This window comes from Wickerhamomyces anomalus, assembly GCF_001661255.1.
Source record: "Wickerhamomyces anomalus NRRL Y-366-8 unplaced genomic scaffold WICANscaffold_1, whole genome shotgun sequence".
NCBI classification, from domain to species: domain Eukaryota; kingdom Fungi; phylum Ascomycota; class Saccharomycetes; order Phaffomycetales; family Wickerhamomycetaceae; genus Hansenula; species Hansenula anomala.
Genome location: NW_017567110.1, coordinates 2,131,879 through 2,146,677, shown reverse-complemented (window position 1 = coordinate 2,146,677; position 14,799 = coordinate 2,131,879). Strand labels below are relative to the sequence as shown.

The 14,799-nt window shown below is 34.8% G+C and overlaps 6 protein-coding genes across 6 annotated transcripts; 5 read left to right on the top strand and 1 right to left on the bottom strand.

Moving 5' to 3' along the window:
- Positions 1 to 241: 241 nt before the first annotated feature.
- NIP1 (translation initiation factor eIF3 core subunit c) lies at positions 242 to 2,848 on the top strand (the record flags this gene model as incomplete). The annotated part of the gene is made up of 2 exons (XM_019185392.1): positions 242 to 2,669; positions 2,748 to 2,848. 2 exons carry the CDS (start codon positions 242 to 244, stop codon positions 2,846 to 2,848), a joined length of 2,529 nt encoding a protein of 842 aa, XP_019041722.1.
- Positions 2,849 to 2,949: 101 nt separating this feature from the next.
- BLM10 (proteasome activator BLM10) lies at positions 2,950 to 9,273 on the bottom strand (the record flags this gene model as incomplete). Its single annotated transcript, XM_019181092.1, has 1 exon — positions 2,950 to 9,273. The coding sequence occupies one exon, from the start codon at positions 9,271 to 9,273 to the stop codon at positions 2,950 to 2,952; it is 6,324 nt and encodes a 2,107-aa protein (XP_019041721.1).
- A 593-nt stretch (positions 9,274 to 9,866) lies between these two features.
- SLC1 (1-acylglycerol-3-phosphate O-acyltransferase SLC1) lies at positions 9,867 to 10,748 on the top strand (the record flags this gene model as incomplete). The annotated part of the gene is made up of 1 exon (XM_019183019.1): positions 9,867 to 10,748. One exon carries the CDS (start codon positions 9,867 to 9,869, stop codon positions 10,746 to 10,748), a length of 882 nt encoding a protein of 293 aa, XP_019041720.1.
- A 504-nt stretch (positions 10,749 to 11,252) lies between these two features.
- Positions 11,253 to 12,596, top strand: SEC59 (dolichol kinase; the record flags this gene model as incomplete). The annotated part of the gene is made up of 1 exon (XM_019181384.1): positions 11,253 to 12,596. The coding sequence occupies one exon, from the start codon at positions 11,253 to 11,255 to the stop codon at positions 12,594 to 12,596; it is 1,344 nt and encodes a 447-aa protein (XP_019041719.1).
- A 179-nt stretch (positions 12,597 to 12,775) lies between these two features.
- Positions 12,776 to 13,615, top strand: WICANDRAFT_103286 (uncharacterized protein; the record flags this gene model as incomplete). Its single annotated transcript, XM_019180373.1, has 2 exons — positions 12,776 to 12,817; positions 12,871 to 13,615. The coding sequence occupies 2 exons, from the start codon at positions 12,776 to 12,778 to the stop codon at positions 13,579 to 13,581; spliced, it is 753 nt and encodes a 250-aa protein (XP_019041718.1). The 3' UTR covers positions 13,582 to 13,615.
- Positions 13,616 to 13,904: 289 nt separating this feature from the next.
- Positions 13,905 to 14,774, top strand: LHP1 (tRNA maturation protein LHP1; the record flags this gene model as incomplete). The annotated part of the gene is made up of 1 exon (XM_019183018.1): positions 13,905 to 14,774. The coding sequence occupies one exon, from the start codon at positions 13,905 to 13,907 to the stop codon at positions 14,772 to 14,774; it is 870 nt and encodes a 289-aa protein (XP_019041717.1).
- Positions 14,775 to 14,799: the final 25 nt, after the last annotated feature.

Sequence of the window (14,799 nt, the reverse complement as noted above, 5' to 3'; positions counted from 1 at the left end):
CTCCCTTTGCAACGCGCTTTTCAGCTATAATCATTGTAAAAACCTATGCCGTACCAGGTTTTACACACTTTTGATCGCTTAACTATTCGCGACGTGCTGAGTCTTACTGAGGCTTACGTTTTTTTTTTCGGTAGGTGATAATTTTTTTTTGTCGAAAAAAAAAGTGAAAATTAAGTGAGAAGCTGATAGTAAAAGAAGTGGATTGTTATAGTTAAAACAACATCAGATTATCAAGGAAACCATGTCCCGTTTTTTCGCTGGTGGTGTCTCAGATTCAGACTATTCCTCATCTGAGGAAGAATTGCTAAGTTCCTCTGAAGAAGAAGAAGAATTAAACTCTTCAAGTGAAGAAGGAGAAGAAGAAGCTGAAGAATCTGATGATTCAGAATTTGCCAATAACGATGATGATTCAGACTCAGATTCAGATGACGGCGCTGCCACAGGTCCAGCTTATTTCTTGAAGAAATCATTTGCCAAAGGCGCAGCCAGTGATGACGAATCATCTGATGAAGAAGATGGTAAAAAAATTGTTAAAAGTGCTAAAGATAAATTACTTGATGAAATCAGATCCGCCATCAACACTATTGATTCTTCAAAGACAAATAACGATTGGATTGTTGTTTTATCAGAATTTGACAAATTGAACCGTTTATTAGTCCGTGCCCAACAACAAAATTTGTCTACCCCAAACATTTATATCAAAGCTATTGCTCAATTGGATGATTCAATTCAAGAAACTCAACAAGATAAAAAGAAATTGAACGCCAGTGTCTCAAAAGCTTTCAACACTGTTAGACAAAGGGTTAAGAAAGCCGTTCGTGATAATAGTACATTAGTTGAATCATTTAGAGAAAACCCAGAAGCTTTCGAAAAAGAAGCCCCAATTTCAGCAACACCATCAAAAGCTGGTACCCCAGCTCCAGGTGTTTCAGATGGATTCACTTCTGTTGGTAAAGCTGGTAAATCTATTGAAGGTGCTTCATTCTTCAAAACTTTACGTTCTGTTGCAGAATCAAGAGGTAGAAAGAATGTTGATGTTCGTGAACAAATCAAAACTTTAGAAGGCTTAATTGAAGAAGCTCAAACTCCATATCAATCAATCATTGCTTACCTAATGTTGATTCCATACAGATTCGATGGTTCCTCAACTTTATCGTACATGGCTATTGAACAATGGAAATTAGCTGCTCAAGATATTAACAGTTTGTTCAAAATATTGGAAGCTAATAAATCTCAATACCGTGTTTTGGAAAATGCTGAAGCTTTAGACGATATTGAAGTTGAACCAACTCCAAATGCTCAAGGTATCCGTGAAATTTTAGGTTCTGTTGTTTCATTTGTTGAAAGATTAGATGATGAATTTACTCGTTCATTACAAGTTATTGATCCTCATGCCACAGAATATATTGATCGTCTTAAAGATGAACAAATCATTTACAGTACCATCATTCGTGCTCAATTATACTCTGAATTAGTTATTCCTGAAAAAGATATCGCTAATGGTGATCAAATAGCAAGAGTTATTACAAGAAGAATTGAACACATTTACTTCAAACCATCAGCATTAATCCAACAAAGTGAACGTACCGCTTGGGAATCCTTATCATCAATTGGCCAAAAATCATACATCCTACCATTTAGTGAGGATGAATCTTATATTGATACATTATTAGACTCATTAGCTTCAGTTTTATACAAACAAACAAATGCCGTTTACCGTAAACGTGCTATGCTTTCTCATATTTACTATTATGCATTCAACAACCAATATTTCAAAGCTAGAGATATGTTTTTAATTTCACATTTACAATCCTCAATTCACACATCTGATGCTTCATTACAAATATTGTTCAACAGAGCTTTAGTTCAATTAGGTTTATGTGCTTTCAGAAATGGGTTGATTCAAGAAGCTCACCAAACATTACAAGAAATTTCAACTTCATCACGTCACAAAGAACTATTAGGTCAAGGTGCTCAAAGATTCAATAACCAAAATTCAGTCGCTGATAAGCAACGTCTATTGCCTTTCCATACTCACATCAACTTGGAATTGTTAGAAAGTGTGTTTTTGACCAGTTCTTTATTGATTGAAATTCCACAATACGCTCAATTAGGATCTTCAATTGATGCCAAAAAGAGATTACAATCCAAATCATTCCGTCGTGCCTTAGAATTCCATGAGAGACAAACTTTCCAAGGTCCACCAGAAAATACAAGAGATTTTATAATGCATGCTGCCAAAGCTTTACAAGCTGGTAACTGGCAAAAGGCTTCTGATTTATTGAATTCCATCAAGATTTGGAATTTATTCCCAGAATCAGACAAGATTAGAAGTTTGATCAAAGAAAAATTACAAGAAGAAGGTTTAAGAACTTATGTTTTCCAATTCAAATCATTCTATTCCAAACTTTCAATTGCAAAATTATCTAAAATTTTTGAACTTCCAGAAAGTAAAGTTTCTGCAATTTTATCCAAGATGATTTTCAAAGAAGAGATCGCTGCTGGTCTAGATCAAGTTTCAAACTCTGTTGTTTTCACTAAGGGTGTTGAATTAACCAAATTACAAGAATTGGCTTTAAACTTGGCTGATAGAGCAACTTTGTTATCAGAACGTAATGAACGTTTGGCTGGTGGTCATAGTCAACAACAACAAGGGTTCTCATACAGTGGTTATAATTCTGGTAACAACCAAGGACAAAATCATCGTCAAAACAACCGTAATAATCAAAATTTTAAATTTGCTCCAGTTACTGGTGCTTTAGCAAGTGCCCCAGGTAGTATTTCTGGTGGTGCATTAAATGGTATGGACAAGAGAAATAACCAAAGAAGAAAGACTACAAGAGCTTAAGTCTAAAGCTTAAGTAAAGATGTATATTGTTGGAAATCAAATAAATTTAAAGCAAAATGAAACACTGTAATATGACTTTTTTTGTTTGTTTGGAAAAGTAATCATGCGAAATAACTTCTCCATAAGACACCTTCTAAATCTTCTAACTGTTCTTCCGTGAATGAAGTCCGATCAATGTGCCATGTATCAGATCTAATCTTTTTGAATGTACTCAATGTATCTTTAGCAGATTTACCGATTATTCCAGGAAGTGAAGATGCTCTTGCTAATGTACAGACACGAGAAGGCATCCATGCTGGAGGAGGTGAAACATATGGAAATGCTGAAATTAAAGCACCTAAACCCATTGCACTGGCGTGTAATTTGATGGCTTCCTCATTGGTGAGCTTAGCATTTTTTGGCCTTCTCTTTCCTAAAGTCTTGACGTACTTATTGATGAATGGTCCAACACCTTCTAAGTCTTGCGAGCTATGGATAAAACCAGATAAAACAGAAGCAGCCTTTGTTCTCACTTCAACAGAATTGTGGAATAATAACTTATCAACACAAACTAGTAATTGTTGTTTTTGTTCAGGTGTCAGTTGTAGTAATTGGCGAGAGAAGAACCGCTCAATGAATGTGAGCTGGATTTGAAGTTGATGAATTGATAAATCAGTTTTTGTTGCAACTTTTAAAACATCCGGTATTATTTCTGGTCTATATGCAATGCTAGCCATGCGATAATAAACAAAACCAGGACTGATACCAGCCAATTTGCATAGCTCTCTATTGTTCTCCAAGTTCATCAGAAATGGTGCAATGTAATCACATACATATGGTGATAATGAGATAGAGAACAACCCAGAAAATCCATCTTCCAACCATTTCAATACAGTGGAAGCGATGTAAAAGTACTCTGATTTGAGAAGGTCTTGAGCACTGAGGTCACTTGTTTCCAATCTGAGACTTTCGATACGATTGAATAAACCTTTGATTCTTTCAGCAAAAGATTCCGGAATATTGTAAGCTTTCAGTCCGAGTTCCTGTTGATTTTGGGCATCTATGAACTTTTGGGAGTTATCATATGATTCTCTGAAAATGGTGAAAGCTAAAGTTGCAACCAGGCTTCCAACTTGGTCACGGACCAACTGATAGGGGTGCTCAAAAACAAGAGCATCAAACAACTTTTCTGCATCATTAAACCTCCAACCCAAACTTGCAAGATATGACCTAGCAAAATTAACCCTAGAAGATTGAATGAAAGCCAGATTTGAGTCAACATCAATCACACCTCCCAAACTCATAGCTTTCTCAGCAAGGATAGGAACTCTTCTGACATCAATTCTAGAGGGGACCCACCAGAAAACAATGTTCCAGACACCAGAAGTATCTGGGGCAAGATCATGTAAAACAACAGAATCTAAAAATGGTCCCAAAAAGCTGTCTCTAGCTTGAATATTCTCTTTTGTTGTATGGTTGGTAGCAATCAACAACCCACATATAAGCTCAGCAACAATAATAACAGATGCTTTCTCATCTTTGATATAATTTTCTGTAACCAAGTGAAGTAGCTCTTGGTATGTTAGCGTAGTAAACCCTAATGAGATCAAATGAACTATTGTTGAAAACATAAAGACATCTATGCTTTGGAAAACACCTTTGGTTTCATTATCTTGCATCAATGTTTTGAGGATTAAATTTAACCAGTCTTTAGTGATAAGAGAGCCCAACAACTTCAAGCTTTCTTGGTCTGCATCATTGAACTGCACATCAATAGCGGCTTTTGTTGAATCCACCGCTTGAATGAACTTATCCCAAAATAGCCATCCTTTGAATGCACGACCATCAATAAAATATTTTGGATCTTCAAAGTTTTCCATTTCTTTCTTGAACTTGTCAGAAAAGCTATCTGCTGTATCAATTTTGACCATACCGTCTCTTTGAAACTGGTTATCAAACGAATTCTCCAGACTGTACTTGAAAATAGCAAATCTAACGGTTTTTTCAAATAGCTTAGTGGATGCTTTAATACAAAGACGCACTAGTGTTGGATGGTGATGTTTGGACTTCAAGATTAACAATTCCAAGATTTTACCTTTAGTAGGCACCTCATAGTAGGCTTGAATATTGGTTAAAAATTTCAAGTACAACACTGACAGTTTCCAGTGTTCATTTTCAGATTCAGCTTTGATCAATAACTCTTGTAAATCATCAAGTTTGGTCATGTAAAACTCTCTCTTTGCATCTTTGGCAGCCTTAACAGTTTGAATCTCCAAATCTATGCATTTATCTGGTGGTCTGATAGCACCATCAATTTCAACAACTTCAAAGCGAGCAATAGCAGATGGTATCCTGAGTGAAATGGAAAAATCATTTAGGCAGAGCTGCGCAAGGCCACTGATTTCCAAATTATCAATCATTAAGCATTGACATAAAATTTGCGTGATTTTCCCAATATTTGTGTAATCAGACAAAAGTTTATTATGTATTTTCTTCAGTCTGAAAATTCTTAAACCTGCCTCGATTCTTTTCAAATCCTTTTCAGCAATGGACTTTTCAACATTTTGAACAACTGCATGAAGGATGAGACTATATGAACCAATTAGCTTCTTCATTGTTTCGATCATAACCATCTGGGAGGGTTGATGGACACTTGGATAAGATGATGTAGACATTTCAACTAAATCCTGTAGTAACAGTTTATCTAATTTGGTTTGAAATCTATTAGTTGAGTGTAAAATAACTCTTTGACGATGAAACTTTTCAATTCTTGCGCCAAGACACGTTCTTGTGAATGGCTTTGTATAGTTTCCAATGGATTGGACTCTTTTCAAAAATGTGTAATCGATGAATAATTCGTCCTCAAAATCTAAAGTGGAAACCTTACCAACATCACAAAAATAACTCTCAACAGTATGCAATAGAGCTTGGAACAAATAAAGGTTTTCATTTTGATGTTCAGATAGGTACTCATAGACCTTATGCAATCCATGACCAACAAGGGATCTTAATGAATGAATATGACCATAGTTTGTATAACTCTTTTTTTCTGATGAATTGTTACCAAAAAAGTAATTACAATTGTAAATTTTCAATTCTCTAAAAGCAACAGAGGAATTCATAATTGAGGTGAGATCACTTTCATGTTGTAGCATCGGAGTCAACATTCTCGAGCTTGGAACTTCATCATCAATGTTTATTCCTTCGACATCTTCAGAAACACCATTCAAAATTTCTTTGAAATCTTCTTTAACATCACTTCTGTCTTCACTAACAGGTCTTTCTGAAACTAAATCAACGTCTTCATGATGCTTTGTGATCTCTTCAATATCAATATTAAGCTCATTATCATCAGTTTTAAAAGCTCTCAATGATTTCAAAATCATCAACTTTCTTTGCAAGGAAGTTCCAGTAAAATTCTCATTCTTATCAGCCTGATCACTAGTATAATCTGGATCAAATAAAATACTGTTCCCGGAAAGAGAGCTGCTGATGTATAACAAATTCTTAGTAAATTCATCTGAGAAACTTAATTCAGAATCATCTTTATGTTTAGTCAACTCTTCAATCTTGGACAAAGTCTCAACGACAATAGTTTCAAAAACTTCAATAGCAAACGAGACTTCAGTGTTGGTAGGTATATACCATCTAAATGATAATCTTTTTTTTTCAAACCTATCACTATCAAACTGTTTGCCACCCCAGTACTCTTCATATTTGATATTCTCCTCATTGCTGAATAACTTATTCTCCCTTAGTTTGATCTTTGTCAAATTCAACAATGTTTTATGGATAATATTGGCAGCCAAACCATGGAGTGAAGGGTTGGATATCTTTTCATACAAGTGTTGAATCAAGTTCATAAATTCCTTTTTGTAGTTCAAGACTTGATTATATGAAACACTTAAAACTTCACCCAAAATTGAAAGATATAGAACAAGCTTCTTATCACGACCCAAAACGGTACTAGTTTTATTTCTAATGGAACCAGCACCTTGCTCGAGTTCTTCTCTAATCAAGTAATCCAATTGTTTGAACATTTTACCAAAACGTCTTTCATCAGATTTGATTAAAGCACCGTAAATATTTGCAATCAAAACCTCATTTTCATTAACGTTATTCAAATTGTCATCATGAAACTTATTCTCTAGGCACTTTGCAAAAGATTCAAAAACTTCATCAGAGAATGATTGAGTCAAAATCAACAACGACTGAGTAATTTTGAAGATCAGTCTTTCATTCAAATCAGCCTCCACGAGCAAAAACAATTTATCAACTAAGGTCTTGGTCAAATCATTGAAAATTTTGGTGGAACCTAAGAATGCATTATGGATGGTTGATTGATCAGCGGAAAACTCTTCATCTGGGTGCTCTTTCAAAAAGAATAAATGGTCTTGAATGAAACCAAGGGTTGTTGATTCAAATGAAATGAAATCATCTTCTGTTGTAAGATCCTTAAATGGAACCAGCGAACCTACTGTCACTAGTGTGTTGAAAACATTATTTGTTAAATTCAAGTCATTTGTACCAATTTTGCCTAAAAGGAGGGACATCAAATTGGTCATATGAATTCTGTAAATCTTATCATGGATCATGAATCTTGAGATTTCAGTAAATTGTTTCAAGGCAACAATGATTCTATGAGATGAATTGATAAACTGGTCAGTTAGTGAGTCATAAAGATCAATAAGAACTTGATTAACAAGAAGAAATTTGTTTGTAGCTTCAAGGTCTGTCAAATAACCTAAAGTAGCAATATAATAATTACTAACCGAATCTTTTTTAGCTTGAGAACCCAACAAAACAATCTCTTTAAATGCACTGATAATTTTAGCATTTGTTTCCGGGGATAAACGGACTTCTTTTGGAACTTTAGAGTCCTCATCTTTCTCAGCAATGATTCTTTTATGATATTGCTTGATAAATCTATGACAAAATCTTGCAACTAAAATAGACCACGAGCCGGTGTTTGAAGGATGTGCATAAGTTTCAATTGAATTCAATAAAACCTTTAGTTTTTGATGGAAACCTTCGAAATTTTCATTATTAATTGAAAAAACTAAGATTCTTGCGACCCCATAAAAGCTTGAAACCTTAAAGTCATTTCTCAAATTGTTTTGTAGATTATTGAAAATGAAGTTCATTTGATCTTCTGTATAAATACCGAACTTTCCAAACTTTGGTTTGTCACTGCCATTTGCGATTTGAAAATAAACCGAGCGTGAGATACGCCCCAAAAGATCAATGATATTGATGTCCAATGCTTTTATGGATGTGTTGTTTGTCCAGAAATAAAACAACGAGGGAATGAAATCCATGATGGAATTTGATTCGTTGAAAAAAACCGGCAATGAGTTGCATAAAATGGTTAAACTTGTAAATGCAGTTGGGATTGAGAATCTGCTTAATGAAAAATCATAAAGTTCACGCATAGCACTTGGAGCGAAGAAACAATTTGAATTTAGGGCCAATTTCATGCTTAGATTGAAGATTTTTTTATCATTCTCATCAGTGGTTGGACTGTAAATGTCATAAGTAGGATCAACATCAGGAAAAAAATCAACAATATAGTTGATTAAAGGCTTATGATCAAGAATAAGTTTGTTAGATTCTATCAATAAATCTCTATACTTATAAGTCAATTTAACAAAAAGATCAATAAACAGCTGGGAATTTATAGATTGGCCTTTCGATAATGCCAAATAGTAGTAAACTTTGGCTAATGAAGCTCTGAGACTTAATGGGATATCAAATTTTGCCTTCAAACATGTCTTCAATTCATTCGTCCAGTGGTTGACACTTATGATAGTGGCTGATCTTGGTAACAACTTCCCAATAACACCCGATTGACCTTTAGCATCTTCCTCGTCTTCATCATCTTCATCTTCCTCAACATTTTCATAATCAAACGACAGATCCGCATTGAAAAAATCTGTATCTAAAGTCAGCTCAATATCATTTCGGATATTAGCCAAATCCTTCGTTGAAATACTGACGAGACCTTCCAAGTCAAGTGATTTAATTGCAATGTAAAGATGAACTAGGACGTGAGTCAAGTATTTAGCCTGATCTTTGTGAGATTCTGCTTGGTATGGTAAAAGATTCTTTAAATCTAATTTCCGTGCTTCAGCTCTAGCGAAAAACTTTGATTTCTTATCTGATGATTCCTTCAAATATTCTTCATATGAGTCTGGATAGTCCAAGTTATAATGTTTCAAACGTTGTTTAATCAATTGATCCTCCGCATCCAAATCTTGATCTTGTGGTGTCTTTGAATCCATTCCAGCAGGATCTGGAGTTAGTGGTTTTTTGTCTAGCTTTGCCCTTTTTGCATGATTTGATAGATCGATGCTAGATGATGGTCTCATGATCTTTTGAGCCTCATTTGCCTGAGTAGACAATACCTTGTTTCTCAAAGGAATTGGAGCATTGATGTCTTGTGGCATTGTGATCTCTGTCTTTTACTAATAACCACACAAAAACCAAAAAATCAATTGCAGAGCATCCAATTATCAATGAAACCTGTGAATAACTATTGAAATTAAATACTAAGATAAATTATGAGAGTGGCAATGGATTTATCAGCTTTGAATTGTTCCAGTTAATGGTGAAACGATAGCAAAATGGAGAAACTTGGCTCTTTGCCATCGACCGCTGATTTCTGATATACTGGAGAACTGGTTAACGCAGCAGTGAACTGCGGTCACGTGAACTCAGAGTTCCGTGGTAGTTAGGAGGGATTCCACATTCTTCATTATTATTAAATTCGCCTAGTTATTGCCCAAGAAACATCGTAGCAACCACCAGAACAAAACCTTTCCAATTTGGTCTGTAGCTGTTTAATCCCAAACAAGTGGCCCCTCTGCCATCGTACGACGGGTAAAGAAAACGGGTTCAGCTGTTTTTTGACTTTTCCAACAAACAACAAAAAAAAAAAAAAGAAAGCGAGTAATTTTGTATAGACTTCTTTAAAAGTGCACAACAAATTGGATCAGCTTTCTCCCTTGTTTGGTTGTCGCTCGTTAACTTTATCATCATCATGGGTTTCTTCAAGTCCCTCAAGTTCTATACGAAAACTGTTTTGGCTGCCACTATCTTGGGTGGTTGTGCCCTCTATGGTGTTTTGGCTTCTATTGCCCTAACACTTGTTGGGAAGCGTCATTTAGCTCAGTGGACTACTGCAAGAGTTTTCTACTACACTTTCAGCTCATTACTTGGTATCAGAATAAAGTTGATAAATGGTGAACGTTTGGATAAACTACCAGCTATTCTTATTTCTAATCATCAAAGTGCCTTGGATATTTTGATTCTAGGAAGAATTTTCCCAAAAGGTTGTGTTGTTACATCTAAAAAATCTTTGAAATATGTTCCATTCTTGGGTTGGTTCATGGCTTTAAGTGGTACTTTCTTCTTGGATCGTTCAAATAGAGAAAAATCTGTTAAAACTTTGAACAAGGCATTGGCTAATTTGAAAGAAAAGAAAAGAGGTTTATTTATCTTCCCAGAAGGTACTAGATCATACTGTAAGACCCCAGAAATGTTACCATTTAAGAAAGGTGCATTCCATCTTGCTCAACAAGCTGAAATTCCTGTTATTCCATTAATCGTTTCGGTCACATCTCCATTACTTGATGCCTCTACAAAAAGTTTTGAATGTGGTGAAATAACAATCAAAGTTTTGGAACCAATCTCCACTAAAGATTTGAAAAAAGAAGATGTTGGTGCCTTCTCTGCTAAAATCAGAGAGACAATGTTGGAAGAGTTGAAAACTATTGGATTATCCACTATTGATGGTCAAACTCCAGAATCATATGAGACTTTCCCAAATGAAACTGATGAATTCACTACGGATGATCCAGAAGTCACTGTTGAAAGAACCAGTCTTTTGAGCAAAAGCTCAGAAACACAACGCAGCAGCTGATAATCAAAGTAGCAGTAATATTTTTTTAGATAGATATGTGTTTATGGGTAAAATACGAGTTTATGACAGTTTTATGGTGCTGTCGATTGTAGCGTGTCAGTTAAAGGTTAAAACACGGCTTTTTTTTTGGCAACGAAAAAAAAATAGAGAACACGATAAGCAAAAACAAAGCACACTTGGGCATAAAACACCACATAAGGGCCATTGTTGAATAATTGAATCCTTCTATTGACCATAATGCCACCCAAGAAATCAACAGGCCCAACCTTGACCCAGAGAGAACGCAAAAGGCTAGCCGTTGAGGCCAAACAGAAGGAACTAGAAGAACTTGAAGCTGAAAAAGCCGAAGAAAATAAACCAAAACCTCCAACTATCCCACAAGAAGATTTCCTCAGATGGATTGGAGGCATTGCAAATGAACATGGCTCAAGTGATAAATTCATTCAGCTATCAACTTTGGCTTTTGTAATCAACTTGGCTTATGTTAGGTATAAAGATCTCTATATGGAATCAGAAAAGGATTCAAATTTGTTGATTAGTGCTGCTTGTGGTATTATCGCTTTGGTATCAGCTGTTATTATTGCATTTAGAGTACAAACAAATAACGCTAAAAAAGAAGGGTCTACTGAACCAATTCCTCTCCCACCTTGGAATATTATTTATTTGATCTTTTTACCTTCATTTTTGGCACTAACTTTGAATAAAGACTTACTGCTCTATAATGTTGCATTAACTTCAACCTTGTTGAATCTTCCATTCTTTGCTAAAATATTGGTCCAAATGTCAATTTTGGGTTCAAATAGTGACCATACTGATTACATCGTGAATTTTAAAGTCACTGCAGGTCATTTAGCTATCAACTATGTGCTGGGGCAAATATCCGAATATAAATCTTTAGATAAAGTTGAAGTCAATCTGTTTAGTATATTGCTTACTGACTTATACTTGATTGATTCAGACTCATTATATGTGTTGATTTTACAAAAGTTGTTTATATCATTTGGTGCAGGAATTGTTTTGATATATTTGATCACCAAGACATATAACGAAAATAACTGGCTGAGAACTATACTATTGATGTGCTCATGGACTGGTACTTTTGTTGGTTTAACAATGTATCAATTGGATCCAATATTGGGTAAGAATTCTATTGTTTGGATCTATGAATATGCCGCTGCTACACCAACAAGAATTCAAATCCTATCAATTTGGTTAGTTTCCTTGATTTTATTGATTCCAACCATTTTCAATTACAAAATTCAGCTATCTCCAAACTTCAGAAGAAAGATCTGGCATTTCTTAGTCCTTGGACTGATTGTTTATCCATTACATCTAGATGCAGAATTTGTCAAGGTCAGTTTAGCTGGTTCGTTGATTCTATTCTTGGTTGTTGAACAAATCAGATACTTGAAATTGTATCCATTTGGTGTCACCCTTGACAAAAATTTGAGGTTATTTGCTGACTTCAGAGACGATAAGGGTCCAATTATTATTTCATACATATATTTATTCATTGGTATTTCATTACCTATTTTATTCAATAATTCAGTTGTTGGATTAGTTGTGCTCGGGGTTGGTGATTCGTTGGCCTCGATAATTGGGTCAAATTATGGAACAATCAACTGGGGACGCTCTCAAAAGACTGTCGAAGGTACAATGACTTTTGTTACAGCATCATTCGCTGTGTGTGCTGCTTTAAAACAAATTGGTTGGTTCTTTCAAAACAAGACATTCCATTCTTTACTTTTAACATGTACATTAAGTGGTATCCTGGAAGGAAATAGTAACTTGAATGACAACATTTTGATACCGGGGTTCATGTCCATTGTTTTGGAGATCTTAGATTGATGTATGTATATAATTTATAAATGATAAACGATATTGGTAATCAGAGAAGGTTTGATACAGTTGTAATGTAGCTTAAAGTGATGTCCTGATGTTTTGGCAGATTTTGAAATGTTCAACTCTTCTCTTTAAGATCTTCAGTGTTCACAAAAACACCATTAACACCATGAAAAGATCAACCAATGGATCTTATAAAAGACATCAAGCCAGTTAGTCTTAAGAATGTGAGTAATGTTCCCGAATATTGAGGTTACTGTTCTAACTATGTTGTTTTCAGTTTGTTCGCCCCATTCAACATGAGATCCAATGTCCATTTACCAATACAAGAGAATGTACAATCATACATATGATAGACCAACCACAGCCTATACGGCATAAATACATCACAGAGGTTATCTTAAATTACATCAAGACCTGTATGGAGGGTGCAATTGGACGAATAATTATTTTTGATACGTACTATGTTTGGAATACAAAGAACAAATACTTTAACAAGTTGACCTCGTCCTTATCACCTGAGCAAGCTGATAGAATCAGAATCGTGAACACACGAAATTCAACAGCAGCTATTATAAAGTCTATGGTTTCATTAAAGGATCCTGATTCACCGTTACTTGAAAAATCAGATGCTGAAGTACCCATTGGTTTAGTGATTATCGATAACATATCCACATTTTATTGGGGAACAAAACAACAAGGAACCCTTGTGCAAGAGTATAAAGCTCTAGGCTCTGTTTTAAAGAAAACACAATCCACTCTGGGCTGCTCAATAATAAGTACAAGTTGGGATAAAAAGTTTAATATTTTGCAAGATACAAACTCTGAAAATGAGCTCGAACTTAAGTACACTGCAATACCCAAAGAGTTCTTCCAATTCACAGACCAAATATATTCATTTTCTTGCAATATGAAAACAAAACAGGTATTTTGTAAATTTGTGGATTGCTTAGAAGGAGGAAAAGAGATCGAGTTCACTGATAGTATATGACCATATGGCTGACTTGTTGGAACCAAAAATGAAATAAAGCTTAAAAGAGCAAAAGTCCTCTAGAGTTGCATTATCCTTAAACCAAGATAATCAATATAAGTGCCCAATTGCAGCCTAATTAACCAATAAACTAAAGAATTTAGCTCTATACAATGTACCGGAATAACAAAATCACATGACTACCCTCGGTCTCTTTTGCTTTTGTAATATGTGCCCGTAACAAGTCATCGATTCAAAAAAATTTACACTCATCAACATCAATAGTAAAATTTTCAGTAGATTTGGCATATAAGTTTAAACGACTCCAAGCAATCTATAGAACTATGAGTGAAGCCAAAGAGGTACAAGCTGTTGAATCAGTTGAAGTTCCAAAAACTGAAGAAGTAACCAGCGTTGAAGAACCAGTTGTTGAATCAAAAACTGAAGTTACTGAAGAAGATAAAAAAGAAGAACAATCCGAAGCTAAACCTGAAGATGCAAAGGCAGATGATGCCAAACTTGAAGAACCAAAATCTGAAGAAACTAAAACTGAAGAAGCTGCTTCTGAATTTGAACCAGAAGAAGTTTTAAAACAAGTTGAATTCTACTTTAGTGATTCAAACTTACCAAAAGATAAATTTTTATGGAGAACTGTTCAATCAAATCAAGAAGGATGGGTCTCAATTAGTACAATTGCCTCTTTCAACAGAATGAAAAAGTTCAGACCACTTTCTGCTGTCGTTGATGCTTTGAAAAAATCAGAATTTTTAGTTGTTTCCGAAAATGGTGAAATGATCAAACGTAAAAATCCAATCTTACCACCAAGTGATTCAGACAAACAATCAAGATTCCAAAGAAGTATTTATGCTAAAGGTTTCGGTGAAGAAACTCCAACCACTCAAGAAGATCTCGAAGCTTTTTTCCAACCATTCGGTAAAATCAATGAAGTTAGATTAAGAAGAGATGACAATAAAAAATTCAAAGAATCTGTTTTCGTTGAATTTGCTGATTCAGAAGATGCTAAAAAATTTCTTGAGCTATCAGAAAAACCAAAATACAAAGATAATGAATTATTGATCATGAGCAAACCTGCATATGTTGAAATGAAAGCTAACAATGAAAACTTTGGAGGTAACAAAAACAACAAAAAGAGAAAATTCAATGGTTTCAAAAATGGTAAAAGAGGTGGTAACTTCAAACGTTCAAGAAACTGAGATAGAAGCCAATATCTTTGTGTGT